This window comes from Rana temporaria, chromosome 4 (genome assembly GCF_905171775.1).
Source record: "Rana temporaria chromosome 4, aRanTem1.1, whole genome shotgun sequence".
NCBI classification, from domain to species: domain Eukaryota; kingdom Metazoa; phylum Chordata; class Amphibia; order Anura; family Ranidae; genus Rana; species Rana temporaria.
Genome location: NC_053492.1, coordinates 39511891 through 39533555, shown reverse-complemented (window position 1 = coordinate 39533555; position 21665 = coordinate 39511891). Strand labels below are relative to the sequence as shown.

The following is a 21665-nucleotide window of genomic DNA, read 5'->3' as shown; positions in this document are numbered from 1 at the left end:
TCGTATATACACTGCAGAAATCTGGGCCATAGGTGTTGCCACAACACTGTAAGCCCTCACAGTTTGTCTTGGTGGGTGCTGGAACGCCCTGCTGTGAACTATTATATCAAGATTTGTAATTACATGCCATTGTTGAACAGTGGTAGAAAAATTGGGCCTTTGGTGCTGGTGCCACAACACTGTAAGTCCTCACAGTTACTCTTGGTGGGCGCAGGAATGGGCCCTGCTGTTAAATATTAGATCAAGAATTGTAATTACATGCCCCTGTTGAACAGAGGCAGAAAAATTGGGCCTTTGTTGGTGGAGCTGGTGCTGAGGGTATAGTGGGGTTGGAGATCCCAGCTGATGAGGAGAAAGGAGAGGTCCGCTTTGTTCTTTGGTGTGGGTCTTTGAGGTACGCTTGCCAACGAACTGAATGGCAGGTCGACATATGTCTGGTCAAGCATGTGGTGCCCAAGCGGGTGATGTTTTGGCCACGCAAGATACGCTTGTGACATATGTTGCAAATGGCAGCGGTGCGATCTGATGCACTTGTCTCAAAAAAGGCCCACACCAAAGAACTTTTGGAATAATGCAGAGAGACAGCAGCGCCCTGCATATGCGTAGCTCTGCATTGTGATGCAGTCGGTGTGCTGCCCTTAAGCTGGCCCCTTGAGGGCATCCTGTCTCATTGGAGATGTGCCTCATCCTCCTCTCTCCTATCAGGCACCCATGTGGAGTCAGTGACCTCATCATCCCCTCCCTCCTCATCACTGTAGAAAACCTAGCAGTATGCTGCACCTGGGGAAACATGACTGCCAGATTGCTGTCCTTCTTGGTCACCCCCTCCTTACTGCCTTCCTCTAGCTGTGTACCATCATCGGAGCCTTCAAAACGCTGCGTATCCTCCTGCAGCATGTACCCAACACTGTGGTCAAACAGTTCGGGGGACTCCTCAGGAGGACATGTTGGGGCTAGGGAAGGATTGACTGATGCCATTGAGCAGAGCTAAGAGGCTGCATTGGCAGCTGCTTTGCCAGACAAAGTACCCTGAGCCTGGGTGAGAGAGGATGAGAAGGACGAGGACGGCTTGGTCATCCACTCTACCAAGTGTTCGGCATGTTGCGGCTCAACATGGCCAGAAGCCGAAAAAAAGGACGAGCGTGTCCCACGGCCATGTGCTGATGAGGATGCACCGTGTCCACGACCAGCACTGTTGCCTCTAGACGCAGAGCCTGCTTGCCCTCTTTTATCGGTTTGTGACTCTCTGCCTCTCCTTGACAGACATACTAATGGCCTGCAGGGAGATGTAGCTGCACAAATACTGACAATACTTGCTTATCACTGTCTGTGGTATTAATCTGAGAACACCAGCAATTGTATTCACGTAGCTTTAGGTGCACACTGTGCAGAGGACACAGTACACCACGTGAAAATACTTGCAGATCCCCTGCCTGTGGTATTAATATAAGCAGAACACAAAGCTCATCCCTACTGAGAACCATGGTGATTGGCTCCCAATCGCTGAATCTGACCACACAGCACAGTGGTGTGCTGTCACATTTGTTTTGTGATCCTCAACTATACAAGATCTGGACTTTCATATTTTTGTTTTAATAGCATTTTTTGCAGCAAATACATTCTGGATATTGTTTACTGTTCACCTTTTTGGGCAGAATTTCACAATAGAAGCCTTTTGTAATGCCATTTCTGGCCCGGCCATCCCAATGTGCCTATCTCACTTACCTCATCTATAGCAGCTTTGAAATTCATAAGTTTATTTGAGTGTTTGAAAAATTATTTTTGCTTCCATCAATTCCTGTAGATCATGTGGCATTCAGGAAGCTTTGAATCCCACCATGCACTGTTTTCTGCCTCGCAGATAAGAGAGTGTTCACTACCCAGGACCACACCTTCCTCATTACTATAACACCTTCTACACACTTTCTGTACAATCTGATTGTACCTTCTATTTTAGATCTACATTAGCTATGTAGTACAAGGGCCTACCTGATTTGATTCAAATTGATAGATTGTTCTGGTGGGTCCTCCTATTCCATAGTTCAGGTGGGTCCTCATATTCCATAGTTCTGGTGGGTCCTCATATTCCATAGTTCTGGTGGGTCCTCCTATTTCATAGTTCTTGGTGGGTCCTCCTATTCCATAGTTCTGGTGGGTCCTCCTATTTCATAGTTCTTGATGGGTCCTCCTATTCCATAGTTCTGGTGGGTCCTCATATTTCATAGTTCTTGGTGGGTCCTCCTATTCCATAGTTCTGGTGGGTCCTCCTATTCCATTGTTCTTGGTGGGTCCTCCTATTCCATAGTTCTTGGTGGGTCCTCCTATTCCATAGTTCTGGTGGGTCATCCTATTCCATAGTTCTTGGTGGGTCCTCCTATTCCACAGTTCTGGTGGGTCCTCCTATTCCATAGTTCTTGGTGGGTCCTCCTATTCCATAGTTCTGGTGGGTCCTCCTATTCCATAGTTCTTGATGGGTCCTCCTATTCCATAGTTCTGGTGGGTCCTCCTATTTCATAGTTCTTGGTGGGTCCTCCTATTCCATAGTTCTTGGTGGGTCCTCCTATTCCATAGTTCTGGTAGGTCCTCCTATTCCATAGTTCTTGGTGGGTCTCCTATTCCACAGTTCTGGTGGGTCCTCCTATTCCATAGTTCTTGGTGGGTCCTCCTATTCCATAGTTTTGGTAAATCTAAATGAAATTATGAAATCTGATTGTACAATCTCTATGTAGTGTATGGCCAGCTTTATACAAGTACATAGGAGGAAGTGGACACTACCCCATTCACATCTCTGCATAGCGGGAACTCACATTCCTACTTGTGTTTTTTGGGGGTGTTCTGGAGTGTTTTCACTATTCAATAAATTAAATAAGACCCCTATCACAATGGGTCGCTTTGCAGCCGCTATAACCCTAAAAATAGCACCTGCAGAGCGACCTGAAACAGCCGCTGCTGTCTCTCCAGTGTGAAAGCCCCAAGGGCTTTCACACTGGAGCGGTGCACTAGCAGGACGGTAAAAGATAATCCTGGCCTCTACAGAGGCACTTTGCTGTGGTTGTAACCCTTTCTCAGCCACTAGCGGGGGGTCAAAGTGTCCCGCTATTGGCCTAATAGCACAGCGAAATTGACGGTAAAGCGCCGCTTAAAAAAAGCAGCGCTTTAACGTCAACGCCGCTCCCGCCCCAGTGTGGAAGGGGCCTATAAAAAAAATTGAAAGCCCCCTGCCCAGACGACCTTGCGCACAGAAGTGACCGCATACGTGAGCAGCGCCCACATATGAAAACGGTGTTAGAACCACACATGTGAAGTATTGCCACGATCGTTAGAGCGAGAGCAATAATTCTAGTCCTCTGTAACTCAAAACATGCCACCTGTAAAAAAAAAATTAACTTTGCCTGTGGAGGTTTTTTAAGGATAAAAGTTTGTCGCCATTCCACGAGCGGGCGCAACATTGAAGCGTGACATGTTGGATATCAATTTGCTCGGCGTAACAGGGGGTAATTTTCTAGCAAAAACAAATGTTTTTATACACCAAATCTCAGAAAGAGGCTCAGTCCTTAAGTGGTTAATGACAATTGTCCACAAGTTGGACATACAAGGGGACAAAAAAGTCATGATTTGTAAACATTGAGGCTTTTTGATGTCCCCTCTAATCCAACTGCCCTAGGCACTGGCCATTGAAGCCTTTGTGTTAACTACAGCATTGATTATCATTGTCATATGTGATGAAATATTGTCTTTTTAAAGATAGAATATTGATTTTTCATTCATATTTCGTCCTCCTTTTCTGTTGTGCACGGGAAGTCTGAATCTCCTTTGTACTTTCACAATGACAACTTAAGCGTGTTGGTGAGTGACCTTTTAGGTGCTGGAATGGAGACAACATCAACCACTCTGCGATGGGGCCTCCTACTAATGATGAAATACCCAGAGATACAAAGTAAGAAAAAAGAATTCAAGTTGTATTAAATTACAATCTGTGAAACAGTCTGGATTTTATCATTTTTTTTGTCTCTATTGACATTCCCATCATAGTGAAAATCATAGAGGCAGTCGTCACTAACCATGACTTTGAGCCTTGTATCTTGTATTTAAATGTATTCCTTAAAGTGATACACACACTGTTTAATTAACATGGTCCCTTCTATTTCTGTTTGGGGATGATGGCACTGTAATTATTGTAGTTAAAAAAATTGAAGTACCGTTTTCCAAATCGATATACAGCTGTCACATGACTTAACTCTCTCTCAGCTGTCTGCAGGGAAACAGAAGCAGGAGGGGCTTATAGTCCTCTGCTGGTCACATGTTCAAAATAAAAATAAAAAAACAGCCTTTGGAATACACTAGAAATAAATCATATCAATAAAACTGTTTTAGCCACTTACGGACCGCCTGCAGTCGTTATACATTGCTAATTTGAAGAGGAATACAGTTGTTATGGTAGCAGCTAGCTGCCATAAACACGGTATCCTCTTCAAGAGCGGGCAGTCTGCTTCAAGATAAAAGTGGTCTCTGCGGCAAATTCACCACAAGATCACTTTTATCGGCAGAGGGAGAGGGGTCCCCCCTCCCGCCGCTCTCCGGTGCCCTCCGCCGCTTACCGGAGCCGTCGGCAGCAGAGGAGGCAATCGCGTCCTGTCCCTGGGCTGACATGGAGGCAAGTGAGGGTAAGATGGCCCCCACCCGTGTCCATATCATTGCAGTGCAGAAGTGACGTCAAAACATCACTTCCGCCCAATGCTCTTAAAGGGACTTTTTTTATTGCATTTTAGTCTAAATATAAGATCTGTTTTAAAACGCATACGTGAGCAGCGCCCGCATATGAAAACAGTGGGATCAGTCTTGGTGCTCCAGTGAACCTGCCTTCCTGAACCTCCCAGAGTTCAATCCACAGCAGTCAGTGGTAGGGTCCATACCTTAGGGGTGCACTCCTGACTCTCACAGTGTGCATCTGATCTCAGATGACCTGACAAGGTGCTTTGGTCAGATGAGACCAAAATTTTACTTTTTGGCCTAAAAGCAAAACGTTATGTGTGGTGGAAACTAAAACTGCCAATCACCCTAAACACACCGGACCTACCATCAAACATGGTGGTAGAAGCATCATGTTGTGAGGATCAGAGGTGTCGATAGGGGGTGGCTATTGGGGCTATAGCCCAGAGTCTGGGGCCCATAGCCCAGAGTCTCTTGTCCCGGTCCAGAATGTAGGGGTCACAGGGGCAGACTGAGCCGTGGTAGCTCCGCCCCACATCCACGTTTCTCTACTCTTGGTCACTGGTTCCTAGAGCTGCCTAGCATCTAGCAACCAGTGGCGTCATGGCCGCAACTCCCTTACTGCCCAGCATTCAAAGTGGAGGAGGATTCCACCTCCTCCTCGCAAATGCTTGCGGGGCCTGGCATGGGACTGAATACCACAAAAAGGTAAGCACCTCCTTATTAACAAATTAAGATACTATTCCCACAAACATATAAATAGTCACTCCTCCAGTATGGAGGTCACTGCCGTAGCCTGTACATATGCATAAGAAGAAAAAAATCCCATAGAGACGCCAAGACAGCGTGTCCCCTGGGATAAAGGGGCTACAAAGGCAGTGACGGACAATGATATAGGACTGTCCTGGGACTCCTGGACTGGATCATCTCGCCGCTGGACCAGTTGCAGCGTGGAGTGCAAAGCAGCAGCATAAAACAGGTAGGGGGAGGCCTGGGTAGCCTGGAAGAGCCCAGGAGGGGGAGAGAGAGCGAGGACACTGCCACCCTGAGCAGCATCCCCAGCACCTCCCAGAGCCTTCACTCCTCCAACCTACTCTCCCAGCTCACTGTGACTGGAACAAGAAGAAGACATGCTAGCTGAGGATGGGCAGGAGGTGGATGACACATGCCTACCCACACAGATAGGGACTAGGACAGTAGGGACTGCTGGCAGGGCTAGGGGGTCTCTCATTCACCCCCTCTCTCTTTGTGTAGCCCACAGCCTGCACTTAAGGTAAAGATGACATAGTAGTTATATGATTGGGAAGTTCTCTCATTGGTTACCCTCTGTCGGTGGAAGCTGGAATTGAGAGCCAGCAGCTGCACTAGATGTCGGCTGCTTGCTCTCAAGAAGAGCACATGTACTGTTTTTTAATGTATCCTTCGCACTAGACAGCGTGTTATGGAATGGTGATAAAACATTTTCAGGCAAGAAGGGTTATTTGCTCTAAAATTGCTTTGCATAGTTTGCTTTAAGAAAGTTTACAAAAAAAACAAGTTTTATATTTGCTTACTAAGCATGCTCAGCCAGATGCTCTTTGGCTTGTTTCATACGTACCTTACTGATTTTAGGTGCACCCTGTGAATGATATTAACAGCATAAAATGGTTATATTGTTATATTGAAGTACTATTTTTTTTTCCTTTAATGTGTGCAATTGCTTTTAGTCCTAATTGTACATTTTGATGATGTGGGTCTTTTTTAGAAAAAGTTCAAAATGAAATTGACACAGTTATCGGATCAGCTGAACCCCAAATTGAACACAGAAAACAGATGCCGTATACCGATGCCGTCATTCATGAAATACAAAGGTTTGGCAATATTGTACCTATGAATGTGGCACATGCAACTGCTAAAGATGTCACATTTAGAGGGTACAACATTCCAAAGGTGAGTGTACTGTATAATACAATATGTACTAAAAAAGCATGGGACTTGGTGTCCAGGAACTTGCATTGTGGGCCCCTTTTAGTACCCCTCCACAGACACAGCAAGTACACAGCAGCATAACAGGACAGCAAGTTAAAGTTAGTAGGATAAAACATAGCTTCAACCATACATTGACCACAATCTAGACAGCTGACAGATGTTTGTGGTCATGCAAGTACGTGAGCTGGGTTCAGCATGGTGCGGTGGGCAAAACAATGAGTGAACACACAGAGTCCAAGTTCAACAAAAATCAGTATAATGTTGTAGCTCACCAATACATACAGACAGGCCCAGCAGGGAGGCAACCCACTTACAGAACTAAACAGAGATGTGATAGTTGTCTGGAGGTCCAGAAGGTGCCAACAGCATCTGCCAAGAGAAGCGGATTGTGGCTTGGCCAGCCCATATGCTAAAGGGGGGGCTTCCTGGAAGGTTGGAGCAGTTCCTGCATTTTTCTACACTAATCACCTGCAAAACAAGCTTCAAGCCCAGGAGTCAGGGTCTTAAATAGATTCTGTCTGACCCAAGATGGCCACCAAAGTCACATGGGGTGCCAGCATCCAATTGGATAGCAGCCTCGCTGTGACCAAAGAAACCATAGAGAAATTACATTCCTTTTGATTTCCTTCCCCATCTGCAATCCCTGCAGTTGAGCACCACCTACAGTTGAAAAAAATATACTGCACCTGCATATAAGTGGGTTAGATCCAAAAGAAGTTGGCACAGCTTCAATATCAGGCCAGAAGGCTGAGGACTATGTATTATTAGTATCAGAAAAAAGTTGAGGTCAACACAAGTTAAAATTGTTAGCAAAATTGTGATAACAACTCAAAAAAGTTAAAAAAAATTAACTGCACACTGTGGGCCAAATTCCCAAAAAAGCTGCCTAACTTAACTTTCAGCAGTTAAGTTACACTGACTTAAAATTTCTACCTAAGTGCCTGATCCACAAAGCACTTACCTAGAAATTACACGCCGTGTAACTTAAGTGCCTCCGTCGCAAGGCGGTCCTCCTCTCCTCTCCTCTTTCTTTTCAAAGAAAAAAACGGCATGGGTCCCCCCCCCAGGAGCATACCAGGCCCTTAGGTATGGTATGGGTTGTAAGGAGACCCCCCTACGCCGAAAATTCGACGTAGGGGGTCCCCCTACAATCCATACCAGACCTGTATCCAAAGCACGCTACCCGGCCGGTCAGGAAAGGGAGTGGGGACGAGCGAGCGCCCCCCCCTCCTGAGCCATGCCAGGCCGCATGCCCTCAACATGGGGGGGTTGGGTGCTCTGGGGCAGGGGGGCCCCCCCACCCCAGAGCACCCTGTCCCCATGTTGATGAGGACAGGACCTCTTCCCGACAACCCTTGCCGTTGGTTGTCGGGGTCTGCGGGCGGGGGCTTATCGAAATCTGGGAGTCCCCTTTAATAAGGGGGCCCCCCAGATACCGGCCCCCCACCCTAAGTGAATGGATATGGGGTACATCGTACCCCTACCCATTCACCTGGAGGCAAAAAGTAAAAGTTATTAAACACACAACACAAGGGTTTTTAAAATAATTTATTAGTCTGCTCCGGAGGCCCCCCCTGTCTTCTTTATTAGCTCTAATACCAGGGGGGGCTTCTTCTTCCACTCTCCGGGGGTCTTCTCCGCTCTCATGGGGGGGTTTCTTCTTCCGCTCTCCGGGGGGGGGTCTTCTCCGCTCTCCGGGGGTCTTCTCCGCTCTCCGGGGGTCTTCTTCTATCTTCGCCGCTCTCCGCTGTTGACTCGGCGCACCCCGGTTCTTCTGCAGCTGTCCGGTGCCTTCTTCTTCAGCGCTGGCTGCCTGCTATCTTCGTGTGTTAGCTCAATTACTAACAGGCAGCCAGCGCGGTCTTCTGTGACGTCATGTTCTTCTTCTCCCTTCTTCCGATGTTGACACGTCGCCTCTTCTCACTGCAATGATGGAAGCGCGCCTTGCATCCCATTTATATAGGCATCACCGTCCCATCATGCTCCGGTAGGTACCCACGTGGTGGGTGCCTACCCACGTGCACCCACCACGTGGGTACCTACCGGAGCATGACAACCCCAACGACAAGGGTTGTCGGGAAGAGGTCCTGTCCTCATCAACATAGGGACAGGGTGCTCTGGGGTGGGGGGGCCCGCAGTGCGCCCCCCTGCCCCAGAGCACCCAACCCCCCCATGTTGAGGGCATGCGGCCTGGCACGGCTCAGGAGGGGGGGGCGCTCGCTCGTCCGCACTCCCTTTCCTGACCGGCCGGGTAGCGTGCTTTGGATACAGACCTAAGGGCCTGGTATGCTCCTGGGGGGGGGAACCCATGCCGGTTTTGATTTTACAAATTGCCGTGGAGTTCTCCCTCGGGAATGCATACCAAATGCCGTCGCTTGAATGGGCTTTTACAAGGTGTGACTAATTTTCCACATTGTAAAACCAGCCCTAGTTTTGCGCAAGCAAATCGGAACTTACGCAGAAATCACAATGCTGAAAAGCGTTGTGGATCTGCTTAAGTCCTCATTTGCATACTCAAAGCGGCATTTCAATGAGAAATGCCCCCAGCGGCGGATGCGGTACTGCATCCTAAGATCTGACCGTGTAAGTGTCTTACACATGTCAGATTTTCTGCCTAACTTTGGAAAAAGCCTTTTGAGGATCGTTTCCAAAGTTAGGCACAGACTGAACAGCAGTTCCGCCTGCGTATCTCTTTTGGGAATCAGGCCCTGTGAGTTTACCTCATCTAGTACTCTCTTTTATAGCCTTGCTTACCCTAGCCTGCACCTTTCATTTGTAAGATTTCAGTTGTTTTATTTCATATATAGAAGCTTAGGACCACATGTGGGTGTCATCAAGGGTGGTCTAAAAGCAAATGCAGTCTGTCTTGGTATGTCCACTCCCCCAGACTGACATCCACCCAATAGATTTCTGGTAGGATCAACAGGATGCTCCTCTATAGATGCAGCACACTGACCAGGTGTTGTCACCAGAAGAAATCTTTTAATTTGATTAAAGCGGGGTTCGGAACATTAATTTTAGCTTGCAAAAAGAAAAAAATTATCACATTAAATAGTCCCTAAAACATATTAATAGCTCCCCAATTGTTCCAGAAATCATTGCAAACACTTGCCTTATATCCTCCAGCTCATGTTCTGGCCGTATCCATCATATGTGTGGGCATGTGAAGCCCAGTTCCTTTTTCTTCCTGGTTTTCAGGGAGAGGTGCATGCTGGGTGATTTTTAGGCACAGTAATGCCCAGAGACTCCTGGGAAATGAGTGTCATCATTTCCCAGGAGGCAATGGGGTTTTAGGACAGGAAGTTGAACCACCTAGGACCAGGAACTAGGCAAATTACGAATACTGCCTAGTAACAGCCAGATAGAAGTGAGTAAAAAAAAATAAAAAACATTTTTTTTTAATTTTTAGGCTGGAACTCTGCTTTAATGCTGTGTACATGACGAGAAAAATTCAATTTTTTTAGTTGGTCGTGAAAAACGGTCGTGTGTAGGCTCCAGAGCATTTTTCTCGACACGAAAAATGGCCATTCAAAATTTAGAACCTACTCTATTTTTTCTCGTCGTTTTTCACGTCGTCTTTTTTTTCATCGTGAAAAACGGTCGTGTGTACGCTTTAACGAGGGGGAAAAAAACGTGCATACTCAGAAGCAAGTTATGAAATGGGAAATAAGCATAATCAGCCCAAAGGGTGGCGCCATTCGAATGGAACTTCCCCTTTATAGTGCTGTCATACGTGTTGTACGTCACTGCGCTTTGCTCAAGCATTTTATATCACGATCGTGTATATGCAAGGCAGGCTTGAGAGGAATTACGTCGAGAAAAATTTTGTTTTTTTCCATGACATGAATAACGGTCGTGTGTACGCAGCATTAGTGTTATGGTAACAGTTGTCAGGAATTCTCATTACTTTGGAAGGATTACCTCCTCCTTCCTGTAGGGTCTCAAGACAGGAACTAAAGGAAAATCTCCCTAGCAGGACACAGACAGTGAAAAAAAAACTGTGATAGGGGTTTAACCCTTCCCTCCTCTTTCCAAAACTAGAAAAAATGGCTATACATACAAGGTTCCTCAAGCCAATTACCAGAAATGGTCAGGGGTTACAAAGTGTTTTGTATAGACTAAGGGGCAGATCCTCAAACGAATTATGCCGGCGTATCTATGGATATGCCTCGTAATTTTAAAGTTCCTGCGTCGTATGTCTGTTTTGTATCCACAAAACAAGATACGACGGAATCTGGGCTCGATCCGACAGGCGTACGTCTTAGTACGCCGTCGGATCGTAGGTGCATATTTACGTTGGCCGCTAGGTGGCGTTTCCGTAGAATGCAAATTAGCTAGATACGGCGATCCACGAACGTACGTTCGGCTGGCGCATTTTTTTACGTCATTTGCGTTCGACTTTTTCCGGCGTATAGTTACCCCTGCTATATGAGGCGTATCCTATGTTAAGTATGGCCGTCGTTCGCGCGTCGAATTTTGAAAATGTTACGTCGTTTGCGTAAGTCGTTCGCGAATAGGGATTTGCGTAGAATGACGTCACCGCCGTAAGCATTGGCTTGTTACGGTTTAATTTTGAGCATGCGCACTGGGATACCCACACGGACAGCGCATGCGCCGTTCGGAAAAAAACGTCATTTACGTTGGGTCACGACGTATTAACATAAAACACGCCCCCATCACATAGATTTGAATTGCGCGCCCTTACGCCGGGAGAATTACGATACGCCGCCGTAACTTTAGAGGCAAATGCTTTGTGAATACAGCATTTGCCTCTCAAAGTTGCGGCGGCGTAGCGTTACTAGAATACGCTACGTCTGCATACAAATACGATCCGCTACGTGGATCTGGCCCTTTAAGTCAAACTGATATCAGAAGGTAGAGCTTTTTAGATTTCATTAGGTACTGAGTGGTGCTTTTTTCCAGGGCAGTACAGTGCTGTAGGTACCAGCAAAGTGTTAAGCAATAAGTATATATGAGTCACTGCCAAACTCTGTTTAATTTTTCCAAAAGCCCCACAAGCAGCAGTGCCATCATCAGCCTAAAGGTTCTCCACAGGGCCGGCCTTTGGGGTGTGCGAACTGTGCGGCCGCACAGGGCGCCATGGGCAACAGGGGCGCCGTGCGACCATCACAGCTCACAGAATGTGAGTGGTAGCAGGGCCGGGCTGGCGCTACCACTAGGCGGATTAGGAAGGCAGCCGCCTAGGACGCACTGCCACCTAGGGGCGCCACTGACTGCTGCCTCACCTCTTTCTCCTCATTGTTGTTCCCCAGGCTCCTGGCAGAGGATAGAGGGGCCCCGGACAGCCTCTTTGTGTATGTTTAGGTGACCAGGGGGTGAGGGGTGAAGATGGGGGGGGTGCCACAGGATTAGCTCGCACAGGGGGCCTGAACACCTAAGGCCGGCCCTGGTTCTCCATCAATGGTCACCTCAAATATCTGTTCTGTGATGCCTCTCCCTGGTAGTTTCTAAAGTCTCCAACACTCACAAGTCACACCAAAGTTATGAACTTTTCTTCCAGACTGACACCAACCATGTTGTTTCAACTCAAGGAAATGACACAACTGCAAATTATGTAAATTATTTTTCTAAAATGAAGCCCAACTTTAAGTGAAACGCTTCCCGTGAATTTCCAGGTGGGAATCATGTTTTGATCTGGAGCAAAACTATTTTACAATGAGGGATTCTATGGTGTGTTACCGGTTCTTTGATTTTTGGATATTGTTTGGGTCATGAATAAGCCCCTGTACAGCACTGACATCTCATAATTGATGTGACCCAACTCAAGGGTCTGGGAGCTGCAGACATTTTGTTTCACTTATGAGGAACTCATAAGAAAAGTAGCATAAAGTCAAAGTATCTATTTAAATTAGTAAAAAGGTATTTGATCCTCTGCTGATTTTGTACATTTGCCTACTGACAAAGAAATGATAAGTCTAAAATGTTAATGGTAGGTTTATTTTAACAGTGAGAGACAAACTAGCGACAAAAAAAATCCAGAAAAATGCATTTGAAAAAAAGTTATAAATTGATGTACCGTACATTTAAATGAGTGAACTAAGCATTTGACCCCTTCGCAAAACATGACTTAGTACTTGGTGTTAAAACCCTTGTGGGCAATCAGAGGTCAGATGTTTTTAATGTAGTTGGCCACCAGGTTTGCACACATCTCAGGAGGGATTTTGTCCGACTCCTCTTTGCAGATTCTCTCCAAGTGAGGTTTTGGGGCTGAGGTTTGGTAATTCAAACCTTAAGCTCCCTCCACATAGTTCTATGAGATCAAGTTCTGGAGACTGGCTAGGCCACTCCAGGACCTTAATGTGCTTCTTCTAGAGCCACTCCTCTGTTGCCTTGCCCATGCGTTTTGGGTCATTGTCATGCACCCATCCACGACCCATTTTCAATGCCCTGGCTGACGAAGGAGGTTCTTACCCAAGATTTGATAGTACATGGCCCTGTCTATCATCCCTTTGATGCAGTGAAGTTGTCATGTCCCCAACATTCTTATTGAATGGCTTTCCACAAGAAATATTTTACATCGTATTTATACTAAAGCCCAAACACTTTTAAATTGTACTGTATTATTGTGTTTTCTTCCCACAGGGGACCACTATCATCCCATTGCTGACCTCTGTCCTTAGAGATAAAGCTTACTTTGAAAAACCATATGAGTTTTACCCGGAACATTTCCTGGATTCAGAAGGAAATTTAAAGAAGAATGAGGCATTCATACCTTTCTCACTAGGTAATGTTCTTTGGGAGAAGGTGTTTGATGATGTTGCGTCCTGTCAGTAAACAGTACAGATCAGAGAAGGCTCGTAGTATTTCAGGACATACCCATTGTGGTGGAAAGTATCCCTTTAAGAAAGCTTGTAATAGACACCTGTAATAAAGGATTAACCTTATTACTTTAAAGTTCTTATGTTTAACCTCTCAGATACGTGGATGTAATGCAATAATTTCAGACTACTCAAAAGTATAATAATAATAAAAGAAATTTACTTAGCTTGGTTTAAAGATACATTACATGTGATAAAAATTGGTAATTATATCATTCAGTCCAGGGGATTCACAATCCTATTAGAAATTAAATACCTGGAGGCGACAGTCTGCTTGATTCAGACTTCTCTTCCTAAGTTCTGAATCCAAATCAACTAGCCCCTGGTCTTCCAGTTACCGTATTTATCGGCGTATAACGCGCACTTTTTTCCCCTTAAAATCAGGGGAAAATCGTGGATGAGCGTTATGCGCCGATCCCTACTGTCTCTGAGCGCCGTAGCCTAGAGCCGAGCCGAGTGTACTGTGCACTCTGCTCGGCTAGGCTTGGCCACGCTCGGCTCCGCCCACAGCCATGCGAGAGGAGCCGAACACACAGGAGATCCGGGTCATCTCGGCTCGGCCGAGGAGCCAAATCCAAAAACAAATACCGCGGCAACCCCGGGCAAGGTGCGGATGGACTCACAGATGGACACCCACAAGGCTGGATGGACCCCGTGCAAGGCCGCAGAAGGACACCTCCAAAGCCGCAGATGGACACCCACAAGGCTGGACGGAGCCCGTGCAAGGCCGCCGATGGACGCAGGGCAAAAATGTAAGGTTTTTTTCCCCTTAAACTACCTTTCTAAGCTTGGGGTCCGCGTTATACGCCGGCGCACGGTATACCCCGATAAATACGGTATATATACAGCAGGGCAAACACTAGTTAAAACTGGTTTGAGCCACACCATAGAAAAGAGAGGTAAGAGGTTCCCAACTTCCCACAGCACAATGAGACCACATATCTTAGTATACATGAGACCATATGTTTCAGTATACATTAGACCTATTTCCTATAAATAGATAGAAGTGATTACCTAAACACTAACATAATTGATAACATTAAACTATATTACTAAAATATTACTATATTTCTTGTAAATCAATAACTATTAAAAACTGTACAGGACGCCATGGCTGGGTCCTGGAAGGATGTTATATTTCCCCTCTGTTTGGACTGTGGTACCTTTAAGGGAACAGAAAGGGTTAACACACCTGTCTAAGGAAATGGTTTAAAGCAGACTGGAAGTTGTAGGTGAGAGTGGAGGAGTGTAGTAGAGTCTATGCATGGTAATGGTGGACAAGGAAAAGCTGTGAAAGCTGTGAAAGCACTTGGCAGTGTCCTGCCTGGAAGCCTTCTACATGAGAAGTTACCTGCAAGGACTGTTTAACTGCGATAGCAGTTCTGAGCTTTACGAGTCGGTGAGACTGATTATTTATTTTGTTTTTGCTGCTGTAGCCATTTGTTTAATAAACCTCAGTTTTGATTTAAAAGCCTGTGTCCTGCGATGTAGCTGGTCCCCCGAACTTTATACTGGTGCTCGAATGCGGGCAGGACAGAATAACAGGCATAAGAAGAAAAAAAAAAACATTTTTTTTTGTTTTTGTTTTTTTGCATTGGACTTTATATTGAACTGACATTTAAAGGGACAGTGCATTGGATTTATGTCCTGGGTTAAAGCTGCACAAACATTGAAAGCTAAAGCAATGGAGAAGCTAATTAAACAGCTGGTTTTGGCTAACATGCAAGCGCAGACTCGCCATGAGGAAGCTAATCAGCGCTTAGCAACCCAGCTGGAGGCACAACAAACATACCACAAAAAGGTGCTGGCTTTGCAGCAAGAAAATACTCGCCAGTTGGTGGCCCAGTTGGCAGCCCAGCAAGCGAACCCAGCAAGCGGTTATGCAGACTCAGGTGACTGCTTTAAAGGAAGCAGTGCAGCAGCTGTCTCAGGTTCGGGAACAAGCGGTTGTTGCCCCTGGCAACCAGGTGACTGTGAGGGCAAGCCATTTTCTGCAGAAATTGTCCCCGAGCGATGATGTAGAGGCATTTCTTGCTACATTTGAGAGGACGGCAGAGAGAGAAGGGTGGCCTCAGGACCAGTGGGCCGGCCTCATTGCTCCTTTTCTCACCGGAGATCCTCAAAAAGCCTACTTAGACCTGCCACCAGATGAAGCTAAAGATTATCAAAAGCTAATGGCAGAAATTCTGGCTCGTCTGGGGGTGACTACGGCTGTTCGGGCCCAACGTGTACACCAATGGAAATATCGTCCAGATCGGCCACCCCGGTCTCAAATGCATGACCTGGTGCAACTAGTAAAAAAAATGGCTGCAGCCTGAGGTGTTGTCTGGCCCCCAAATCGAGGAGCAGGTTGTGCTGGACCGATATCTGAGGTCCCTGCCAGATGACCTTCAACGGTGGGTCAGCCATGGAGACCCCAAAACAGCAAACCTCCTTGTCGAGATGGTGGAACGATATACAGTGGTGGAGGACCTGCTCGGACCTACCAAGCGCATAGGGCCCAGTCTGCCACGGCCTGTTCGAACAACTGCTGCCCTTCGAAGGGATGTTCCAAGGAGCCCTGGAACAAACACCCAGGAAGGCCAAGAGTCACTCCCGGTACCTCCTCAGCGTTCTGTTCCTGTTCGGAGAGGAGGGGATGTACAATGTTGGCGATGTCATTCCTGGGGTCATACCCGGGCACACTGCCCACTGCAAGAGGAGCCCATGGAATGCTGGGTTCTTCGGAGGGTTTTTTTTTATGCCCATAAAGTGTGCACCACACACCTCGACCTGGGTGAGAGAAAAATTTGAGTGTGACGTCCAAGTGAACCACCTCCCTGCCTGGGATTTGTTGGACTCTGGAATCATGGTAACCCTTGTTCATCCTAGATTGATTGGGAAGATCGGTCCGGTAAGAAAAACTTTACGGGTGGTGTGCATTCACGGGGACACTAGAGAGTACCCTCTCATCACGGTGTCTATCTCCTTAGCATGTGGCACTGGTACTCAAGAGGTGGGGGTGGTAAAGAACTTGGTACATGATGTTATAATAGGACGAGACTGTCCATTGTTTACAAAACTGTGGGAACAAGGAGAACAGTTCAGAGACTGGGGAGAAACTAGCCCCCCTGTTCCTGCTGCTGAGAGGTATAACCCTGAACTGCCAAATGTTCTTAATGTGGATCCAGGTGAGGAAAATGCTAATGATTTGGTTAATGGTGATGAAAGTAGTGTTGATACTATTGAGAATGTCAATATATGTGGTCCACAGACCTACCAAAACACTAAGGTGGAGGAGCCCTTCCCACTTCAGGTAATGCTTGGGAAAGAGAATGAGGAAGTGGCCTCTACCCCTGCCCTATCAGATTTGGGTGTTCCCCAGGGGGCATTTGGTACTGCTCAGATGCAGGACCCCACTTTGGCCCGTGCCTGGGAACAAGTTGTAGTAGTAAATGGAGTTCCCCAAGAGCCAGGTGCGAATGAGAGGTGGCCACACTTTGCAATATATAATGAATTGCTGTTTCGGGTTACCAAGGAGAGAGAAAATGTGGTAGAGCAATTGTTGGTACCCCAACAATATAGACGAAAGGTTCTGGACATGGCCCATGATGATGTGTTAGGGGGACATCTGGGAGTTGAGAAGACAGAGGCACGGATCACCGACCGGTTTTACTAGCCAGGTCTGAAAACGATACTGTACCTCTTGTCCCACCTGTCAGTTGACTGCTCCGGTGACTCATTTTCGGAGCCCTTTGGTCCCTCTGCACATAATTGAGGTCCCGTTCGAGAGGATAGCCATGGATATAGTGGGTCCCTTGGTAAAGTCAGCTCGAGGTCACTCCTACATATTGGTGATTCTTGACTATGCCACCCGATATCCTGAGGCGCTACCCCTGCAGAATACCTCCTCAAAGGCCATTGCCCGGGAATTATTCCAGTTGTTTACACGGACTGGTTTCCCAAGGAAATACTCACAGACCAGGGTACCCCGTTTATGTCCAAGGTTATGACCGATGTGTGCAAGCTGTTCCGGATTAAACAGCTGTGCACATCAGTCTACCATCCCCAAACGGACGGGTTGGTGGAACGCTTTAATAAGACCCTTAAGTCTATGCTCAAGAAAGTGGTACAAAGGTATGGGAAAGATTGGGACTGCCTGTTACCAGCTCTCCTGTTTGCTATTCGGGAAGTGCCCCAGGCCTCCACAGGGTTTTCGCCCTTTGAGTTGGTATATGGGCGGAGACCTCGCGGACTTCTTGACTTTGTTAAAGAGGAATGGGAAAGTGAACCTGTTCAGCATAAGAGTGTCCTGGAATATGTCTCCCAAATGCAGGAAAGGCTCCAAACCGTGATGCCACTAGTCAAAGAGCATTTGCAAAAGGCCCAGGAGGCTCAACGACGGGTCTATAACAGGGCTGCTAAAATAAGGCACTTCCAAGTGGGGGATCGAGTAGCGGTGCTAATTCCCACTGTGGAAAGTAAATTCTTGGTCAGATGGCAAGGTCCCTTTGAAATTGTGGAAAAAGTGGGAGAGGTAAATTATAGAGTCCACCAGCCAGGCAAGAGGAAACCGTATCAGATATATCATGTCAACTCGTTAAAGCCTTGGACAGACAGGGAACCGGTGACCTCCCTGGCTTGTGCAAGACTTGAGCCTCAGGTTGGGGCCGAGAGTGTCCAAGTAGCAAATACCCTATCTAAAATCCAAAGTCAGCAGGCAAAGGAGTTCTTGCAGAGAAATAAAGAAAAGTTTTCAGACTTGCCAGGGCTAACTAGTGTCATAGAATATTATAATTTCACAGAACCTGGAGTCAAAGTTTTTGTCTGGCCCTACCGCATCCCAGAGGCTCAAAGAAAGGCTGTTTCAGAGGAAGTGAAGACGATGCTAGACCTGGAGATCATTGAAGAATTGCAGAGTGAGTGGTCAAGCCCGATTGTGTTGGTACCAAAGCCCAACGGGACTCTGCGATTCTGCAATGATTTCCGGAAACTTAATGAGGTTTCACGGTTTGATGCCTACCCCATGCCCCGGGTAGATGAACTTATTGAGATGCTAGGTCCAGCCAGGTATATCACAACATTAGACAAGGGGTATTGGCAAATCCCATTAACTAAGGCTGCTAGAGAGAAAACTGCTTTTTCTACCCCAGAGGGGAGTTTTCAGTACAAACGAATGCCTTTTGGACTGCAAACTGCTCCAGCTACATTCCAGCGAGCAATGGATAGGATTTTACGACCTCATCGGGAGTATGCCTCAGTGTACTTGGACGACATAGTCATTTTTAGCAGAGACTGGGAATCACACTTGCCCAAAGTCCAGGCAGTAATGGACTCTCTTTGGAAGGAGGGTTGTACAACAAACCCTGAAAAATGTGATTTGGGAATGGAGGAGGTGAAATACCTGGGCTATATCGTGGGTAGAGGGTAGGTGAAACCTCAGGTCATCAAGGTAGAGGCTATAAAGAATTGGCCCGCCCCCTCACAAAAAAGCAGGTACGTGCATTCCTGGGCATGGTGGGATATTACAGGAGATTTGTACCCAACTTTGCCACATTGGCAGCTCCATTGACCGATCTGACTGAGTGTCGGAAATCGGTCATGGTGGAGTGGAATGCAGATGCTGAAAAGGCTTTTTTGGAGCTTAAGTCAGCACTCTGCCAACACCCTGTCCTGATAGCGCCCAATTTTTCAAAAGTTTGTTGTTCAAACTGATGCTTCTGATGTAGGATTGGGAGCTGTGTTGTCACAGGTTGTTCATGGTGAGGAGCACCCAGTAGTCTTTCTCAGTAGGAAGTTTACACCAGCGGAGAAAAACTACGCTATAATTGAAAGAGAGTGTCTGGCCATTAAGTGGGCTCTGAAGTCCCTCAGATATTACCTCTTGGGGAAGAAGTTTAGGTTGATTTCTGATCATGCCCCTTTAACGTGGATGAGGCAAGGTAAAGGGACTAATGCCAACATTTACCCGTTGGTTCCTGGCACTCCAGGAATTTAAGTTTGTAGTGGAGCATAGGCCCGGGAGACTGCATCAAAACGCAGATGCCCTCTCTCGAGTCCATTGTTTGAGCTCCACTGTTGCCTCCACCTCCTTGGCGTTGGGGCACAGGGGAGGGGGATATGTACAGGACGCCATGGCTGGGTCCTGGAAGGACGTTATATTTCCCCTCTGTTTGGACTGTGGTACCTTTAAGGAAACAGAAAGGGTTAACACACCTGTCTAAGGAAGTGGTTTAAAGCAGACAGGAAGTTGTAGGTGAGAGTGAAGGAGTGTAGTAGAGTCTATGCATGGTAATGATGGACAAGGAAAAGCTGTGAAAGCTATGAAAAGCTGTGAAAAGCTGTGAACGCACTTGGCAGTGTCCTGCCTGGAAGCCTTCTACCTGAGAAGTTACCTGCAAGGACTGTTTAACTGCGATAGCAGTTCTGAGCTTTACGAGTTGATGAGACTGATTATTTATTTTGTTTTTGCTGCTGTGAAGCCATTTGTGTTTAATAAACCTCAGTTTTGATTTAAAAGCCTGTGTCCTGCGATCAAGCTGGTCCCCCGAACTTTACAAAACCTACACTAAAACACCTTCAACTGGATGTGTTTTGTAATGCTGAAGACATTTTGTAGCTTATTCAAACCACTTTTCAAGTTCTGCCAACCCAGAGCCCCATAACCAGTGGTCCCTGGGTTCACCTTTCTCCTGAGCCTTGGGGAGCATTCAGGATGGAAGGTGGACTGATCTTCTCTGCATTGAATGAAACCATAATTGATTTAAAAAAAGGTGTATAGTGCAACCACAATCTACCATATACTAAAAAACTATACTACAAAAAAATATGAACATTCCAAAAAACTCAAATTATGCAGTGTACAACAAAAATTACGTTTACTTTTAAAAATTGTGTACAATCAAACTTTAAAGTCCGATCAATAAATAATGTGATCACCACTGTGCCACTGTTATCCAAAAAAAAGTGCTCCGTATCTCCACCACCATATAAGTTGGCTGCTCACCTCATAGCCATGACCCCTGCATTACCAAGGTCAAAATAAGCTGTGTTCCCATCAGGGTTCTGACAGACACTTGGCAAGCCCTCACTCCTTTCTCCTCACAGCTGCATACACAGGTCCTCAGACACTCGGGAACACCGGATGTATATGGGAAGGAAAGGGAAGCACACAAGATATAATGCTCTCCATTTAAAAGTTTTAATATAGAAAAGATATTAAAGTATTACACTTACAGAGTAAAGTAATGCTGCCAGTGCTAACTTAAATACCGGCCTATGGCTCTGTTGCAAGTTGGCTGCGTGATGATGTCACGCTTAGGGCTCTGCCTCCTGTACGCGTTACGTCCAAAGCGAGGACTTCTTTACTCCTACTGAGGAAGTCCTTGCTTTGAATGTATTAAAACTTTTAAATGGAGAGCATTAGATCTTGTGTGGTTGAGGTCACTAATTGTGTATCACATTGGTCCATATGAAACAGGAATTGCTTGGTTTTGATAACTTGTCATGTCATTTCACACAGCTGTATCACACTGGCAGCTCTCACTTTCACACTATTCACATGCAGCACAAAGCTAAGTTTTAATGTTTTCTTTCCTTCAACAGGTAAGAGAAGCTGTGCTGGAGAAAACTTGGCAAAGATGGAACTGTTCCTGTTTTTTACAACATTGCTGCAAAACTTCTCCTTCCAGGCCCCTCCTGGTGCTGTGTTGGACCTGACTCCTGCACTGGGGTTCACCAGTGCCCCCTTACCATATAAGATATGTGCTATATCTCGCAGTTAGAATATAGCCAAGCCAACCAATGACCATGCTTGACCCATATGGAGAAAAAATGTTTTGGGGTTTGCAAAGCCTTTAACTTTGAGCACAGTATAGGCAGACCATTGTAATTTTCTCAGTCCATCTGGTTGTAGAAAGTAGTTTTTTTTTTTTCTACTAGGTTAACCACTTCAGCGCCGATGACCAGGCCATGTTTTGCGATACGGCACTGCGTCGTTTAAACTGACAATTGCATGGTCGTACAACAATGTACCCAAACAAAATTTGTGACCTTTTTTTCTACAAATAGAGGTTTCTTTTGGTGGTATTTGATCACCTGTGCGGTTTTTATTTTTTGCGCTATACACAAAAGAAGAGCCACAATTTTGAAAAAAACACAATATTTTTT

The 21665-nt window shown here is 46.3% G+C and overlaps 1 protein-coding gene across 1 annotated transcript in view; it reads left to right on the top strand.

Annotated features, from left to right (window-relative positions):
* LOC120936145 (cytochrome P450 2K1-like) overlaps positions 1 to 21455 on the top strand; it is a 51081-nt gene extending 29626 nt beyond the window's left edge. The window contains exons 7-10 of the mRNA XM_040348284.1: positions 3802 to 3937; positions 6455 to 6639; positions 13282 to 13423; positions 21102 to 21455. Coding sequence (XP_040204218.1) covers positions 3802 to 3937; positions 6455 to 6639; positions 13282 to 13423; positions 21102 to 21280 — 642 coding nt within the window. The 3' untranslated portion in view covers positions 21281 to 21455. The remainder of the gene's footprint in view (positions 1 to 3801; positions 3938 to 6454; positions 6640 to 13281; positions 13424 to 21101) is intronic.
* The last annotated feature ends 210 nt before the right edge of the window (positions 21456 to 21665 follow it).